The sequence below is a fragment of the Nymphaea colorata genome, chromosome 7, assembly GCF_008831285.2.
Source record: "Nymphaea colorata isolate Beijing-Zhang1983 chromosome 7, ASM883128v2, whole genome shotgun sequence".
NCBI classification, from domain to species: Eukaryota; Viridiplantae; Streptophyta; class Magnoliopsida; order Nymphaeales; family Nymphaeaceae; genus Nymphaea; species Nymphaea colorata.
Window position 1 is genome coordinate 3,483,504 of NC_045144.1, and position 19,283 is coordinate 3,502,786.

Below are 19,283 nucleotides of genomic sequence, written 5' to 3' on the forward strand. Positions count from 1 at the left end.
TCTTTTCATATGACACCAAATATATCAGCTTTGACCCTTTTTGAACACGCAAGAAAAGAATCCAATGTAGTTACCGCCGATGGAACATCTTTGAATGTTAAGGGGATTGAGGATTTTGAAAAGGAATTTGGAAAACAAAAGTTCTTTGTTCCAAAAGTTAGTTATGTTTCTAGACTTAATCTTAACTTACTTTCTGTATCTCAAATTTTAGATTTTGGTTTTGACATGGTTTTCTCATCAAATAAATGTTTGATACAGGATCACCAAACCGGGAGATTGATTGAGGAATGTTTTAGCAAAGGAGACCTTTACAACATGGACAATTTATGTATCCCCAAGGAAAAGATTTGTCATTATGTGAAAAATGTGGATATCAATGTTTGACATCAAAGATTAGGTCATCCAAACATTAGAAAGTTGTCTATGATGAGTCCTACCAAGGACTTTTGTATTGAGAATTTCAAATGTAATGATTGTATACATGAAAAAATGAAATCCTTATCTTTTGGATAAAGAAGTTTCTTTTCCTCTTTTCCTTTTGAACTTGTTCATTCCGATGTGTGGGGACCCTCTCCTATCATGTCAAAAGGAGGGCTATCATATTATGTGATATTTGTTGATGATTTTACTAGATATTGTTGGATATATTTCTTAAGATACAAACCTGAGGTTTTTGACATGTTAAAAAATTTTCACAACTTAGTTCAAACACAGTTTAATGCTAAATTAAAAATTCTAAGGACTGATTCTGGAGGAGAATACATTTCAAATGAGTTCAAAAGATATTTAGTAAACTATGGAATAGTCCATCAAAAATCTTGTTCAAGAACACTTCAACAAAATGGACTTTCTGAAAGAAAACATAGACACATAATTGAAACAACTAGAACTCTTCTTATTGCAAAAAATGTGTTTAAAAACTTTTGGGCCGAAACAGCCCTAGCCTCTGTATATCTCATAAATAGAATGCCTTCAAAAGCTTTAAATAATACAACCCCTTTTGAAAAATTATTCAAATATGAACTTGATTTCAAAAGGCTTCGTGTTTTTTGTTGCAAATGTTTTGTTCTTAATGACAAAGCTGATAAACTAAGTTCAAAAGTTATTGAGTGTGTTTTCATTAGTTATTCTGAAACACAAAAAGGCTATAAATGTTATGACCCAGTCAAAGACGAGATCATAGTTTCAAGAAATGTAAAGTTTTGTGAATATGAAAATGGATTTGAAACTTGTGGAGAATCACAACACATTAATGACTATTCCTTTTTATTTAAGTATCTCTCTCAATGTGATGATGAAATACATGATGTTGATAATAGTAACACTGATGATAATGATAGTGGAGTAGCCAATGATATAATCACATATCATAGAAACCGACAACATGATGTTGGTGAAGGAGAACATCATGAGACTATTGATCTCCAACCAACTCTATAAAGTGAAGAAAACTTTAGAAGATCCACTAGAAATGTAAGACAACCCACTATAAGGCGAGACTTGTTGCAAAAGGTTATACACAAGAATATGGTATTGACTATGAAGAAACTTTTGCCCGTATAGCTAGAATGACTACTGTTAGGACTCTTATTGCTTTAGCATCCATTAAAAACTGGAACATCTATCAAATGGATGTTAAAAATGCCTTTTTAAATGGAGATCTTATAGAAGAAGGGAAAAGTTCTCTTTATGGTCTCAAACAAGCTCCTAAAGCTTGGTTTGACCATTTTAACTCTGTTATTTCTGATTATGGATTTCATTCATGTTTAACTGACACTGCCTTGTTTGTTAAGGCCACTTGTTAAGAATACCACTTGTTAAAAAGACACTAAGGCCACTTGTTAAGAATACTACTGCAGGTATCATAATCCTCCTACTATATGTTGACGACATGATTATTACAGGTAGTGATAAGGAATGTATTAAAAAATGTAAGAGATTACTACAGAAAACTTTTGAAATGAAAGATTTAGGTTTTCTAACATATTTCTTGGGTATTGAGGTTGCATATTCTACTAAAGGATATTTTTTGTCACAAACTAAATTTGCTGCAGAGATCATTGCTAAATCAGACAGATGATAAGGTCACAGAAACTCCTGAAGCAGTAAGAAACAAAATGAAGATTGATGATGGAGTTCCTCTTATTAATATCACTCCTTACCGACAGCTTGTGGGCTCCTTAATGTATCTTAGCATCACTTGGCCTGATATTGCTCATGCGGTTCATACTGTGAGTCAATTTCAACATGCTCCATCAACCGTTCATATGGGAGCAGTTCTTTGTATCATTAGATACATTAAGGGAACAATAAATAAGGGAATATTTATGTCTTCCTCTTCCTCCTTAAACTTGATTGCTTATACTGATGCTGATTGGGGGGGAAATCCAAATGATAGACACTCAACTACTGGTTTTTATGTTTTTTTAGAGGAATCACTCATCTCATGGAAGTGCAAGAAGCAACAGAAAGTCTCCCTATCCTCTACTGAAGCTGAATATCGAGCCATGGCTACTACAACTATGGAAATTGTCTGACTTCGTCAAATGCTTCTTGATATGAGAACAAGAATTGAAGAACCCACTTATTTGTGCTGCGACAACACGAGTTCTATCTACATTGCCAAGAATCAAACATTCCATGAACGAACAAAGCATATAGAGATGGATTGTCACTATGTTCATGAAGAATTTTTGAAGAAGACTATCAAGCTCCCATATGTCTCCTCCGAGTTCCAACTGGCTGACTTCTTCACCAAGCCTCTATGTTCTCCCAAATTCAACTTTCTTTTAGATAAACTTTCGATGATAGCACCGTGGGTGTTAAGAAATAAGATCTCATAGTGATATTGTAACTAGGTTTTTAGCTTAGGTATTTTACATTTTATTTTCTTTTACATTTTATTTTCTTTTTCTTTTCTTTTACGTTTTATTTTCTTTTTCTTTTCTTTTATTTTCTTTTCTTTTCTTTTTGCCCTCCTCAATCTAGCCGTTGGAGGTTCCAACGGCTCACAAAAGAGCCGTTGGAACTCTCAACGGCTAGAACCACTCTTTCTTTAGCCTCTTCTTCTTTCTTGTCTCTTGTATATATATTTTAGCAATCTCTTGTATTATGTAGCTGTTTTACACAGCCATTGAGTATTCATTCAATAAGATTAATATCTTTTCAAGTGGCCTTAGTGCCTTTTTCTATCATATTCTTCTTTAGTGACTATTATATTCACATTTATAGATGTATGATGCCCATCCTAGCCATAGGAGAAAAGGTCTCAAAGAAATCGACACCATGTGTTTGAGTATACCCTTTTGCAACAAGATGCGCTTTGTAGCGTTCTACTGATCCATTAGATAAATACTTTATGGTAAAAACCCATTTGGAGCCCACGACATCACAACCAGAATGGGGATCAACCAATTCCCATGTCCCTCGTTGCAGTAGTGTCTCCATCTCATCATGCATAGCTTGCCGCTACTTCGGGTCAAGTAATGCCTGTTGGTGACTAGGAGGAATCGAATGCACTGATAAGGCCGACACAAACTGTTGTAAGCAGCCACCACTCTTGTCAGTAGAAGTAAATTGAGATATAGGATGCAGAGTACATTGTCGTTTGCCTTTGCGTAAGGCAATCAGTCAGTCTAAAGATATTTCAGAAGCATCCTGTGGAGGAGGATTAGTGAGGTCAGGTATACTTACATCCTGAGAAGCAACTGGTGGGTAGTCATGAGTAAAAGCATGTTGGCGGGTGTAGATCAATGGGGGATCATGGAATCTGTTGACACTAGGGGGTGAACCGCTATCACACGGAATAGACTGCAAGGGAACCAGTGGTATAGGTAAAGGAATAGACATCGACTTGTCTGATAGTGATGGAGTAGACTAGAAATAAGGACGTGACTCAAAGAATGTAACATCCGCATCAATGTACTGCTTATGAGTATGGGAATCAAAGCATATATAACCCTTTTGGTGTTTTGGATAACAAATGAAAACACATTTAATTAATTGTGCACCAAGTTTGTCTCTATTAGGACCAAGAATGTGAACAAAGCAAGTACACCCAAAGACTTTGGCTAGAAGGGAAAACAGGGGCTATTTGGATAGAAAACTTAAATAGGAATTTGGTTGCCGATGGACGAGGATGGAAGACGGTTAATTAGATAACATGCAGCATCACCCCAAAATTGGGCCGGAACATAGCTATATATCATGAGAGTACGAGTCATGTCAAGTAACTGACTATATTTACGTTTGGCAATACCATTTTGTTGAGAAGTATGAGGACAAATAAATTGAGGGCAGATTTCGTATTTGGTGTAAAAGTGTAGCAATGTATTGGATTTGAACTCAAAAGCATTATCAGTGCGAATGTTTTTAACAATGGAACCAAACTGAGTCTTTATTTTAATAATAAAATTTTGAAGAATACAAATAACTTGAGACCTCTCTTTTTAACAAGAACACTCAAACATCAACATGAATAAGATCAAAGACTGCATGACTCAACGGGCTAATACTAGAAGGAAAACTACTTTTAGTGTGTTTGCCCAATTGACAGGCCTCACATTGGAATGACTTAGACAACAGAAATATTAGGAAGGACACCACTGAGCTTGGATAATGAAGGATGGCCTAGTCGAAGATGCCACAGATACGGGGTAGGCTTCGACAGAGCCATAGATGCCACACCCGCCACTAGTTCCGACAGAAGGTAAACTTCCTTGTGTTCATGGCCACCACCAATCGTCTTCCCATTTTGCAAGTCCTGAAAAACACATGAACGAAGATCAAATATGGCTCTACATCACAAATCCTTTGTCAATTGAGTAACAGACAGAAGGTTAGTAGGAAATTCTGGAGCATATAAAACATTGGAAAGAGAGACAGAACTAGAGAGTTTCACATCCCCAACTCCCATAATAGGAGAAAGTTTTCCGTTGGCAAGTCTAACATGTTGAGGCTATGCAAAATGATGCAATAAGGTAAATGAATGAGGCTAACTGGAAAAATGTTTTGAAGCCCCACAGTCAATAATCCACACAGTACTTGGTTCACAGGAAGTACTAGCAACAGTCAAAGAAGAATCCACCACAACTGAGGATGCAGTAGCAGACGTCGAGGCAGGGAGAGATCGCCGAGCCATAAGTTGATCATGCTCTACCTTACTCATAGTCACCATGGAGCTATCAGGAGTCGTCATGGAAGGAGTCTCTCCAAGTGGTGTAGCTGCTTGGGCACAACCTACAGGAATCTGAGAAGTGAAGCTCGCTCTGCCACCTGAGCTACTGAATCCTCTTCCATGGGAACTAGGAGCTGGACGACCATGTTTGTTCCAACATCTATCTTCTAAATGTCCCAATTTGCCACAATATGTACGCTGAAATCTCCCTCTGCCCCCTGCACCACGACCTGAGCCTCTTTCCCTTGTAGCATGTCCACATCCTCCAAACACAGCTAAGGCAGCAGCAGGAGACTCACTCTGGGGCTGAGAGAGAGAGAGACAGGCAATCTACTAAGTCTATTATATGCCTCAGCAAGATCTGGAATTTCTGCGCCAGTAAGCATCTGAGCTTTAGCTACCTCATATTTAGGGGACAGACTTGCCAAGAACTTTTTCACCATTGTCTGCTCAAAATGGGTCTTGTAACCTGCCTGACATGGAGGTTGAAGAGCTTCCAATCGTTTATATGTTTCTTTAACTGAAGCAAAGTATTGAGATAATTCCAAGTCACCTTGCTGCAGTTTGAGTAACTCCTCCTCAACTTGTAAAATTTTTGAAACATTCTTGTCATGAGAATAAGTCTGTCTCAAAAATGTCCACATGTGTTTAGCAGTCATATAGTAAGCAAGAGTGGAAGCGATATCGGACTGCATACTATTCATAATCCATGACATAACAATACTATTATCTTCTTTCCATGTGGTATACTATCTTGTTTTAACACTTGGTTCATCTTCTTCAATGATATGGTCTTTCCGATGTCCTACTACTGACATCATGTACATACGTGACCAAATTTCATAGTTGTGACCATCTAACTTCACATTCGACCCATAGAAGAATGGATTTCCAACAACTTTGTATTCAGTATGAGACTCGATTTTCGGGCTCTGTCATATTAGACTGCTGTTCAAGATCCATTGTGAGACGCAAACAACCGAACCACACAGTCTGACTAAACTACGCAGCAGTAAGTAGAATATGGAGCTGCAGTAAGCAGATGATAAAGAGAACACACAGCAGTAGTTAAAGCAGTAAACAGATGAAGAGGAGCTTTCTGCTGAAAGAAAACTTTATAACATCGACAGCTGGTCCATGGCAGACAAGAGGCAGGTCATCGTAGATATCTTTTTCATGCCTTGTTTAACTCCACATGTATCAGTTCTAACATCCACGCCACGCCACTCTTTGAGGACTGATCATATATTCCACCGACATGATAAAAGACAATTTTAATACTTACTGATGTTCCCACGCTTAGCAAAAGTGACCCGCGACAAGGAAGAAGACTGCAGCGATGTTATGACTTACTGTTGTTCCCACGCTTAGCAGAAATGACCAGCGACAAGGAAGAAGACTCCAGTGCTGTTTTGACTTGAATTCTGATCCATCTACTATAGTTTGATGCCCATCCAGCTTGAAGGACCATTAGCTATTTTTGCAACCACGTCCACTTCAATAAGGGATCGATCTAGGGTTTTAATCTTTTGTTGAGAAAACCCTAGATCGAGCCCAATATGCACGATCCACAAGTTTTACCCACACAATCCACAACGACAATAGAAGAGAAGGAAGGAGGAAGAAGATGGGTAAGATGACGATGACGAGGGAGAGAGGTGTTAGTCCCAAGAAGGGTTGGGAACCGATAACATGTTGCTGGAAACAAGAAGCAAGAAGAGAAGAGGGAGAGAGAGAGAGAGAGAGAGAATTCTGTTCGTTGTTTCAATAATCGGCCCTATTCTCATGTTAAATGAGAATTAGGCTAAAACCACAAATTACAAGATAAGTCCACAACTAGAACATTTATTTGTAAAGAGTTGTTCCTAAAGCTCTTAAATATTCAAAACACCACCTAACACAAATATTATTCAACAAGATCCATATCTCCTTGAGTTGCACTTATGTGTGTGTGTGTGTGTAAACAAACTTTTGTTGATTGTGCACTAGCATAGAGGATGGTCAAGTCGATATATTCTATTATTTTTAGTTTTTTAAGATAGCCTACCATTTTTTATTTAGTTACTTTGAAGTTGCCTAATTTTTCTTTTTGTGCATGCTTATCTGCTAGTTTATTTTTGACTTGGAACCCTTTAGTGGATGAAGTGAGTCATCTCTTGCTCTTTCACTTTACGACTTGATATTCTGTTGTTTGTTCTTGTGTTAGGTAAAGTCTTCACAGAAGGAGTTTGAACAGATACTTCATGAAAGCAGGTTTGTCCCAATTACATACAAGTGATGAGATTTTAACACCAGAATTAATTAGTCCTTGTTATGTGAGTCTTAATTATTGGTTATTGGAAAGAATTTAAGTATCTCCTATTTCCTGTGTAGCCATGAATATGCTGTTGCTTGTTTGGTGCAGATTTCTTCCTATTGAAGCTTCTTAGGGAATAAATTGAGATGATTTTTCAGTTGAAAATTAGTTTGTTGGGGTATTTAATTGTAACGACCCAATTAGCGAACCCAACCCGCCCCCTTGCAGCTTTGGTTCCAGCCCCCCAAAAAAGCTAGGTGTTAAAATTAATTATTAAAGAAAATAGGAATAAGTATATATTAAGAAGTGGTTAAAATATAGCAATTTATTCATGTAAATTTATAGCTATTTAACTTTTTTCTTTCCCATTAATTCAATATATTAATCGCTGGAAATTAAATTGGTCCACAATATGATGGCTATATCATCTAAAAAAAAAAGTGGTCCTTGATTTGTGTGATTGTATTGGAATAAGCATCTTTTTGTCATTGAGCCATTAATGGTTGGACATTCTCCCATTTCTCATTATTTGAAAAGTAATGATGCTATGGAAATATATGTCTTTCAAAATGATGTTGTCATGTTATCTTTCTCTGGTAATCACCACTAGTTTTCCTTTAGTCAACATTTTTGTACTTGGTGAATCAGGAATATTTTGCTTGCATTTGACCAAGTTTATACATATCCAAGTAAATAGTTGTTTAGCATTCGCCTTTTCAATTAATCTAGTGCAACCCCTTGGTTTGGCCATCAATGGACTCCAAAGACATCTCAATCATTTGAGCTCCTTTCGATGAAACTCATTTATGTTTTTTTTTCCCCTCTGCTGCATGTTGATTTTGATTTAATGACAGTGATATAGTGCACAAATATTTAAAAAAAAAAGTCATTTTTGCTTTGTCCCTCTACATAAAAGAAAAGGTTGACTCTGTTTTGTTTTCTGTCTATGAGTGTTATGGGAATACTCTCAAATTAGCAACTTATGTTTGGAGACTATAATTTAAGGTTAATGGTCTCCTCATTTTTGTCTGGTGGTTACTCACTGCTCAGCAAAGTCACATGGGTGCGTCATTTTTGGAGCCGCACCTGCATCCGGATTTGCACCCACAGTCGGTCAACGTGAGTCGGGTGCGGTCAACCGCACCCGACTATTTTCGTCAACTGTCGACGCGCACCCAACTTGCGTCAAACGCAAGTCCAGTACGGTCAACTGTACCATGGACATTTTGGTCCATTTTGGGTTTTTTTTTTAAATTTTTATTTTTGACGAAAATTGATTTAGGGCACAGTCGATCATGCCCTTCGCCCCTTCCCGCTGCTCTCTCTCTGATCGATTGTGTCCTCCACCAGCAGCATCCTCTTCGTCTGGCGTCCGCTGCTCTCTCTCTGATTTCTACCTCCACCAGCAGCATCATCTTCGTCCGGCATCCACTGCTCTCTCTCCGATTTAGACACACACATACCTGTCTCTCCGGATTTTGGGAACAAATCAGCAAGTGAATGTATTTACCACAAAAACTTAGAGAGAAACTAGGGAAGACCGAGAGGAAAGGAATTTCTTTGGCATGACTCTCTTTGGGCACACATCATAAAAGTCACATCCTTCTAATGTAATGAAGCCCTGAACCATGTCAGATTCAAAGAGAACAGCAGCCACAGCCTATGTGATAATGATTAGGTTCAACGGGTTTGGATCTGGATCGAAACACATATTCTTAATGGGCATGTGTGATAATTATTAGACTGTAAATAGTTTATACTTCTGGGATGTTAATGTCCATGTAAAAGATATACAATCTATATGATAATTAGGGTGAAGACTTTAGAGCTGCTGCTGCTGCTGCCCTTCTTGTAACAACCTGATTCACTCTTACACTGGACTTAGGCTCTTAGTCTCATGGATCCTGACCAGCTCCCTAGCAGCTTCGGTTCTGATCCCAAAATCACTAGGAACTAGGACAACCAATCACTTAGCAACCCTCTTTATGCTTCCCATGATTCTTCACAATCTTACATATGAGACTAAATTTTTGAGGTGTTACGCCTCCTCTTCCTCCTTTTTGTGTATTTTTCTTTTTACTTTCTCTTTATTTTCTAATAATCTACTTGGCCTATTCAAGAACTCATAGTAAAAATCCTTCATGATATCAGAGCCAGGTTGCTGAAGCTATATTATTTTGACAGTGAAGAGTGTAAGCTCTAATCCCTGTGAGAAGGGCACCAAGAAGAACAGAAACAAAGAGAACTGCACAAAAAATTAAGGGGAAACCAAATGCAAAGGAAAGTAGGGTCTTTCTTAATCACCAATTAGTCTCAAAACAAAGACGAGAGCCCTTTTTAAACGTGCTAAACCCTAAATTCGAATTGGATCTCAGGTCTCAAAATGAGAAGGTTGAAACCCGAAGAAACATGGGAATATCCAAATAAGATTAAATACAAGCTATCCTAAGATCTAGAATGGATCAGTCTGGGGCCCAGCCTGCTAAGCCATAAGTCATACTATGTGACAAGGTCATCTGCCATTCATCTAAGCATGATCCTTGGAAGGCCTTCAATCGGTTTATCAGTCTCCAGTAGATGGAGGGATTGGTGATAATACATCAAAGTCTCAATGGCATTACCTTCCTCCTATGGATTCATCCATTCCTTTGGGGTTTCCTTTTGAGGCCACCTTTAGATTCCATCCTCTTGGTATACCTTCTTAGGCTGCCTCTCTTCTTCTATCACGCCTGTTGCTTCCACAAGGTTTCTGCACTGATTCTATGTCATTTCCTCATTTTGTGGGGTCCTTTCATCACTTGCCTGACACCTAAATTTTGTTGCTTATGTATGTCAATGTACTTTCACTCATGCACGACATCAATGTGAAGCCTCATGTTTTCATACCAACACCCTCCATATTATTGAAAGGCAGTTTTCTCCATGTATATGGGTTAAACTATTGTGCTTGAAGTTGGCAAAGGTCAGCTCCCTGTGTGCTCTAGCCTGTCTTGGTTAATGATGTCGGTGTCAATTGACTCGTGGTTTCGTACAACATGCATAATTTGGTTAACTGTTAGCAAAATTTATCAACATGGTACATCCCTCTAGCTTGTCTATGCACTTTATCACTTTAGCAGATCCTTTGAACCTTGAATGACTTATCTTGACTAAGATGAACTTTGACTCATCTTCTGACATGTTTGTTCCCCATTTTTGTGTTTCTCGAGTGACTGATAAATTGTCACTGCTTTTCTTGTTGAATATAGAAGAAGCCACAGATATTGTACAAGTAATACTCTGAATTTCATCACTTTCCTGTCATATATTTTCTCAGCTAGGATTCAAGGTTTTGTATCTAGAGAATTTACATCGATGGAGATTCCCAGTTTTTCATGTGGTGGTTTCTACAGGTCTACTTCATTCCAAGGGAAACTTCTTAAACATAATCTAGATCCGCTAGTTGTTGATGCTCTAAAGGATCTTAAGCAACAGTTATCTAACAATCAATCGAGATGATCAGTTCCTAGTTTCTGGTGCGATTTCCTCTATGTTCTATACAAGTAGCTCTGCAAACTATTCAATAATCTGTAAACTTTCTTTAATTTATGTAAATAATCGTAGAAATGCAATGTAAGGTAAAAGCAGTGACTGATTGAATTAATTTGATCATTTCTTGTTTGATGATTTGAAGAGCATGAAGGCTGTGATCTGGAGTTATCATTGTGACATTACAATCGTGTTTTCCATCTTTTGACATGGGGAACCACGATGAATCTCACATAGGTTTCACGAAAATCACCTATAAATGTTTAAATGGATGTTGGAAAGACTGGACTGTAATATCACCTCTCCTCATGTACCATTTGAGGGAAAACATGCCTTCCAAGCAAAGTTGGTATTTTAACCACAAAAATGCTGCTAGATATTGGATTTTTGAATTTCGTTTACTTTAGTGATCAGTTTGATAATAAAATCTGAACATACTCAACATGGACTCTACAAAAAATCACCTAGTTAAGTGCTCAAGTGGATGTTGGAAAGACTGGTTTGGGGATATCAATGCGCTGCCTAATGTGGCATTTCGAAGAAATAATGTAATACCTCATGATAACAGACTCTAGAATAGTTTTGTATTGATGATGTTGAGAATTTTACAAAGTAGCCCACTATTAGTTGTCTTGATTCGAACTATTTTGAGTTGTGAAACAAAGTTGGCAATCAAACTGGTTTGAGGTCATGTCAATGAAATTGTTACCGAAGTCAAGTTCAACGCTAGAATCAAAGTTTCACACCTTGTATTGGAGAACTTAAAAAATGGCATTATATTAATAAAATTGGAATCCTTGAGGATTTTATAAACATTGGGACGTTTTCATACACCAATAGCTAGTGGGTCTCCTGCATGCTACGGTTGCGCAATTTTTTTATTGTTCCAGATCCCTATGCGTTTACGTCGCCCTGATTTGACGCTCAGGTGGGCCTAATGAATTGTTTCCAATTACTTAAACTTGTTTATAATGGATCTAACCCCATGGATGTACTCAAGAAATCTCGAACTACGTTATTGGGAATAAAAGTGCGGAAATCTAATATATAGATCAGATTTTATAAAAATGAATTTTTATTTAACCTTTAAAGTTGTCAGCTCATAAAATTTGACTGACTTACACAATTTATTTTTTATTTTCTCTTTCAGTTATATTTTTAACAATTTGAGTAAATTCATATAGTTGGATTCCTTGGGAATTAATAAGTTCAAGTGGCCAGAAAAGTTGAGTGATCCTCTGGAACATTTATATATATGTCATTTCTCACACTTCGTTCTTGTCACCTTATTATTGAGCACTACTAATGTTATATTCCATAAATCCAGCTGTATAAATGGATATAAAATTTATAATATTAATAGGAAAACGAAAATCAAAAGTTTAATCTAATTTTAAGTATAGTAAGTTCACATTACTTATTAGACTCGTGCCTGTCTTTCAATAAACCGTTTAGTTAACTCTAAATGCCAAAAATGACTTCTTGCCTTTTTCCATTACTATTATCCATTAATCACCTTTTCCTCCCCGCCCATCCAATATAAGAACAAACACCGGGAAATGGAATCCTCCAAACCCGTTCCATTAGTCTCTTTGTGGGGGATGTAAATGGTTCAATTTGGAAGAGAATCTAGCTTTATCACACTGACTTAATCAGATTCTATGTAGTTACATTCAAACTTGAAAATCAAATTCATTCTTATTTTTTAAGGAAAATCTGAATCCAATGAGAATATATATTATCCAAATTGGTTCCTATGGATTTCGATTGATATCGGGTCTAAATTCAGTTGTGAAACTGCCTACTTCTTATTAGAAATCAAGTCTAGTTTCTTTACCAGAACCTGCTAAATAGTTCAGATTTGGATCAATAGTTAGATATATTTGATCCAACGACATCTCTGTCTCTTCCTAAAACTGGAAAAACATTCTTAAACGCATTCTGTTAATTCAATTATTATAAGCATTTATGACTAATCCTTGCTAGGAAAACGCATCAGGCACTTTGAGCATTAACGGCTTTCTGAAAGGCAAAATTTTGTTATACATATATACTAAAAACATTTGTAGTCCTCTCTGCCGCCATCTTCTCTCTCTCTCTCTCTACGGGGCTTCGAGTAGAGCCAGAGTAGAGGATCGTCGTGCTCAACTGCTGGATGGGCGGTAACATAAGCTCCAACATCCCTTTACTTAATATCATTTTGGTCCCTACCATCCTCCGCCTTCCACCTTGCCTCCCCTACCAGTTCCTTCAATGAGTAACCATCTCCTTCCCTCCTCTTTTGCCGCATACTACTTCCTTCGGCTCCCCCCTGGAACTTCCCGCTGGGACACCGCAACTTCACCATTCTTGTTTCTCTAGTGATTGCTGCTTCAACTGGCAACCATCTCTAATCTTTGGCAAGGCTGCTTTAAGCCAGCGATTAGATCAGTGGGAGGCATTCTTTTGCTATGGTGCTCAGACCTGTAAGTCTCTCTGGTCAATATTGGCACCTTCATTCTTCACAGGACCGTCTTTCTTTCTTACCACTGTTTATGGGCCGGTTATTGGGTTGCGGCGAGTGCTCTTTTGGACTAACCTCACCCGCATCATGTACATTTTCGGGGAAGCACTGGCGCATGTTCTTATTGGCAATTTCAATTACTTGTTAACCGTTGATGACTCCAATCCCCCCACTGCCCTTAATTCAGCTATTCGTGGATTTCAACAATTCATTCAACTTCGTCTATTGTGCCCACTTCCTATCGTTGGTAGTAGGTACTCTTGGACCAATGAGCTGACACGACCGTATCTTTGGCTTCTAGATCGCATTTTGGTGTCTCAGAGCATTCTGGACCATTTCCTTGATATTAAGATGCAGTTGGTTGTGCTTTCACTGCCTGATCATTGGGTCCTTACTATTTTTTTGGGCTACTCCTTCTCTACGTATCGTCGCTTCGCTTTCGAACAACGGTGGCTTCAACATGTCTTTGCCAGTTCTCGGCTCCAACATGTCTTTGCCAGTTCTCGGCTCCAACATGTCTCTGTTCCTTGGGCGGCTATTGCAATCACATATTTGGGCCTCGCTTAGGGATTATCGAGTGTCCAAATTTCAGTGCTTCATTGCTTGGGAGGAGGAGCTTCGGGTCAAATTTGATCCGACACCACCTATGGATGACGTCCAACTAATTCTGATCAAACAAAGGATTAACGATCTCTCTTTGCTTATTAATGATTGGCGAGCTAAGGAGGATATCAAATGGAAGGCGCTTTCCAAATGGCTTACGTTTGGCGACCATAATACTAGATTTTACCACCAGATGGCATCCCACAAGCACCGTAAGAGCTTCACGCCATTCCTGATCATTGACGACATTCAGTACAATGCCGACTATTGCCTAACAACAGCGAGAAACTTCTTCCAAAAACCTTTCTCCTTTATTCAGGCTGATGTGGGTCGTATTTGACCTCTGGCTATTCGACTTTATCTTTTCACGAGGCTTGCTTGTTGCAGATACGCCCCCAAACCTGATGGATTACAAGTGGATCTTCCTACATTTTTGGGACATCGTGAAATTAGATCTAGTTCAGCTTTTCAGGGAATTCTACTTCAACGCCTTGGTATCTAGACCTTTTCATTGCTGCATCCATCTTAACCCCCAAAGAGGAGGCTGCCCTGGACATCAACAAATTCCGGCCTATTGCAGTTCTTGGGGCACTGTATCATATCATCCCAAGGTCTTTGTGAATGGTTTCGGGAGGGTGACTCAGAAGCTTATCTCTCCTTCCCAATTTGCATTCATTCACATTCTCGCTAATGAGATTTTAAATTCTATGGAGATAAGTGGACGCTCTTACTTTCTCCTTAAGATGGATCTCAAGAAAGCTTATGACTCCGTCCAATGGGATTCCTTATTTCAATCTTTGTCACTTATGGGTTTTGGCCCTTGTTCGATATCTAGGATTAGAGAACTGGTCACTAAAACTGAGGCTTGGGCTTGCGTTAATGGGCAGGTGGAACCTGCATTCAAGCTTAAATTGGGACTGCAGCAGGGTCGTCCACTTTCTCCTCCCCTTTTCAACAGTGTTGCCGAAGCCCGTATGTCCTCATCTAACGAGCGAATGACCATCATGTGCTTACACCTGTCACTTTCCATGGGTTCTGAGACAACCTTCTCCAATATGATGACAATGTGCTTCTCTTTGGGGAAGCTTTTCTTCCACAATTGATTCCTATGCTAACTATTTGTAAAGTGTTTCATGCTCTGACAGGTATCTAGGTCAATGAAGCGAAGAGCAAACTCATGGTTGTTAATGAGGATGTCCAAATCCGGGCTATTGCATTTTAAGTTTCAACATTGCCTCCCTGGAATCTACTTTCACCTACCTTGGTCTCCAACTTCAACTTCCACAGATCTCCTCTACCGCGTGGAACGGGATTTTCCAACAAGATGCAGAACAGATTCTCTTTGAAAACGCACTATCTGTCTATGGCCAGCCGCATGACCTTGATTAAGCATCTCCTCAGTTCTATTCCACACCACTTGATGTATGTTCACTTCATGCCACCTCTCATTGTCAAGCAAATGGAAGCCCTCGTCCTCGTGTGCAACTTCCTTTGGCAAGATGACCTCGACCACCCTAAGAAACATCTTTCTTGCTTGTCCGATGTAATTCATCTCTTGGCACATGGTGGCTTTAGCATCCCGTCGCTTAAGATGCATAATGTAGCGCTTTTGGTGAAATGATGGCATGCACTTTTCCATTCTCCTTGTGACTGGGCTTTATTTTTGCGTAATGGGTATGACCTACATACAGAAAGGCGAAAGCTCCTGGGTTCCTGACCAACAACAAATCTAATCTTTGGATCCCTACCTTCCTCCTCTTCAGAGACCGCAATGATGACCCTTCTCGTGGTGATTCTTGCTTCGAGTGGCCTCCGCCTCTTCCGGGTCATTCACACTGGCCAAAGTCTTATCTTTCCATTCTTCTCCCCAGGCGTTCCATAGTTCTCTAATAAGGATGTTCTCTAGGGCCGTGGTCCACCCCCTTTCGCTGTTTTATTGGCTTGGCTTATTCTTCATAGGAAGGTACAAACCCATGATATTCTCCAACGCTGTGGCTTCCATATTCCCAGTTGTGAACTTTACCTTCAGCATGTGGAGACAATTGAGTACCTCTTGTGGACCTGCCCTCTTATGCAGCATCTATGTCTTTCTTGGTTAGTGGTTGAAGTTCGGTCCTCCTTGCTCCTTCGCCACATTATACTTTTGCTGTCGCTTTTCTAAGGAGGGCTGCTTGCTCTCGCGTATCTAGCTTTTTATAACTTGGTGGATAGTGTGAAATGCTAATCCTTGCCACTCGCATTAAGTGTGATGTTGAGTCTTTACCTACCTACTTGGGATCTCCTTTCTCTGCACCTTTTGTCTCTTTTGTAAGCCAACACCATCTTTCTCTCGGTGTTTTCATATTTCTGTACCTTGCGCTCGTGTTAGGCTGCGGCGTTCTTGTGTAATGTCAATAGATGTGTTTCTTCCAAATTAAAGTCACAAACATATCTACAATTCGAGACTTGATCCATGAACCAGTTGGACTGAGAAACAAAAAGCAATGGGGTATTTGAAGAATTTGACTGTTTATGTTTTGGTGGGTCATTTGGAACTCGAAGAACGATATTATTTATAGAAATGAAGCTGTCTCAATTCAGGGCATGACATTCTCTCTTTTGTATGATGTGTGACTAATTTCCTATAACTCATGGAAAAACGATGGTACCTTATGTTAATGTTATTTTCCTTTCCTCTCTCTTTCTCCTCCGTCATCCTCTCAAAATAATGTCTGTGTGTATCATAATGACTGTTCGAATGTCTCAATTTTTAAGTCTGAAAGATACATGACCTAAATGTCCTCAACCAAAAAAAAAAATCCCTTTTAAATGTACGTAACACGTTATCTTTTATTTTTTAAAAGGCCTTCATAATCACATATATTTCCCTACCCAATCGCTCGATGCCATTGGCGCAAACTGAAAACCTTTTATAGATAAAAAAGATCTGCGTATTTGTCCAATCATTAGTTGAAACGTCCATAACATAATCGTTGGCCATAAAACGTGATTTGTGCATCAAATTTTCGAGGAGGGAGGGAGCGGTGTGGAAGGCATTTGAATCAGGCTGTTAATTGGGAGGTACAAGCAAGGGGGAATGCTTAGAGAAAGCTGTCTTGCGCGACGTTTGCAGTTAATCTGGCTGCTAGAGGAAGCAACGAAGCAACCAGGGGAAATGCTCGAACCAAGGTGGTTGGAGACGTGAATTTAGCAGGTTTCCTTCAAGGTTCAGAATTCTATGCATGCCATGCAGTCTCAGTTGTGGAGTTGCAAGCACCGGTTACAGGTCTATGCCGGACCTCCTGCTGCTGAAGCATCTTTTTCACTCACAGGAAATAGTCCACCAATTGTGAAGGAATCGGGACTGGGACCCTTTCAGTGCGCTTTCGTAACTAGCCAGCTATGGCAGGCCGTCTTTGCTCTGTACATAATCACATTTTGTGAATAAATTGGCCCTATACGCCAGCTGGCAGTTTGCTGAGTGAAGGTGCGCGAGATGGAGGCAGAGGGTTGTACAATGATGAGCCTTAATCCTTAACAACGGGAAGAAGGTTCCGGCGTATTTATTGTGCAGCCCTGTCAATAGGCCTTCAATGGAAAGGGAAATTGTCAAGAATGTAATTGTCAAGTTCTACTGTTATCATAATTATTTTTAGAGAAAATGGATGACAGTATTTCCGAAGACACCTGCTGGGGATTCCCGTTAAGAAAATCAAATTATACATACGAAAAAAAATAAATAGAAAAGGTAGGAGAAGAAAGTAAGATGCAAAAAGACCGTCCAACGGACAGCAAAACAAAAAAATATTCCTGAATTAACTCATCAAGAAACTAGACCATTCCATTTCAGGTGTCCTACACATGGGGACCATAAGCAGATTTCCCACTTCAAAGAGGTTGTTAGACTAAGGACTTACTAGCATTGATGACCTGTGGATGAATCATTGGAGGAAGCCATATACATCTCTGGATGTAAGACTCCTGAGCACACCTTTTTGTTTGTAAACAGCCACACATCCAATAAAAATTATGTGATTGTCTTCAAAGTGATTTGAAATAAATTCTGCTAGGAAAACTTAGAATATCATCCTCCTACAATATTTTCTCTATTATGAAGCCAACAACTTTGATCCGCTGATGGCAATTAGTGAGAATGTATGCAGTTTCCTCAACTCTTTAGGGCATGTTTGGATGCACTCCTTGAAAAAATGGGTTTGGTTAGAATCTGGTTTTGAGAAAACCAGTTCTTTCAATGTGTTTTCAAAACCTGGTTTGTGTTTGGATAGCATGACAAAAAACCAGGTTTTCACTATTGAAAACCTGGTTTTGTTTGGATGAAAAAAAGATAACTTTTGGTGTTGGCTTACAACATTAAGTTCATCTCTCTACAATTAGTTAGCTAAGTACTTAAAACTGTGCATGTAATGGGGTAGAAACTATATTTATAGCACAAATAAAAAATAAAATGTAAACTGTTTACCATATCAAAGCAAAATGGTTGTGAAACGAATCAGATTATGTAGAATCATAAAAGATACTCTTTTAGCAACAAGGGTTCAACACTAGTGCTTTGAACAGCCTCCTTGCATTCCATTATCCAGAAACTCAATGAGAATCAAAAGCATGAAATGGTGCAATTTAACATGATTATAAACAAATAAGTATTTATTGTAAGATGGTTGAAGACGTGGAATCTACCTGCTGAGATGCATCCCAAACGCTGTTTTTTGTGAAAAAGACCACCCCTTTGGCTTTTGCAAAAGCTGGTTGAAAACCAGGTTTTCATGAAAGTGGGTTTCTAAGAAACCCACTTTCATGTATCACCAAACACTCCCAATGCCATTTGGAGGCAAAACGTCGCTTTGCAATGGTGTTTTGAGCATGTAGCCAAACGCTCCCTTAGCGTTAACACGAGCTACGTGAAAGTGTGAATGGATGCCATTGTATGAGAGGCGCTTTGTTAGGGGAAGGAATGAAGCCAGCAACTTCAAATGTGAGTTTATAAATATTTGAACAAAGTAATATAAGTTTTTTTTTTTTCCAGGTGGCATCTTGTGAATCACCAATTAAGCTGTTTGGATGCTTCATGAGCAATCCACAAACAAAGTACATGGACTGCTCATAAAACATCCAACAGCTTAATTGATGTTCACAAGATGCCAGATGAAAAAATTGATGGTTCACAAGAATCAACATTT

At 38.9% G+C, this 19,283-nt stretch overlaps 2 protein-coding genes across 5 annotated transcripts in view; both read left to right on the plus strand.

Moving 5' to 3' along the window:
- The window catches only part of LOC116257677 (uncharacterized), a 31,610-nt gene extending 20,472 nt beyond the window's left edge, over window positions 1–11,138 (plus strand). For 2 of the 4 annotated variants that reach the window (XM_031634626.2, XM_031634625.2), the window contains 2 exons: window positions 7,383–7,429; window positions 10,865–11,138. In XM_031634626.2, coding sequence (XP_031490486.1) covers window positions 7,383–7,429; window positions 10,865–10,970 — 153 coding nt within the window. In that variant the 3' untranslated portion in view covers window positions 10,971–11,138. Of the gene's footprint in view, window positions 1–7,382; window positions 7,430–10,788 lie in introns of all 4 variants that reach the window. The other 2 variants (XM_031634631.2, XM_031634629.2) reach the window with 2 other exon arrangements.
- Window positions 11,139–13,127: 1,989 nt separating this feature from the next.
- On the plus strand, window positions 13,128–16,031 carry LOC126410233 (uncharacterized). The gene is made up of 2 exons (XM_050078814.1): window positions 13,128–14,318; window positions 14,494–16,031. Exons 1-2 carry the CDS (start codon window positions 13,964–13,966, stop codon window positions 15,207–15,209), a joined length of 1,071 nt encoding a protein of 356 aa, XP_049934771.1. The 5' UTR covers window positions 13,128–13,963; the 3' UTR covers window positions 15,210–16,031.
- The last annotated feature ends 3,252 nt before the right edge of the window (window positions 16,032–19,283 follow it).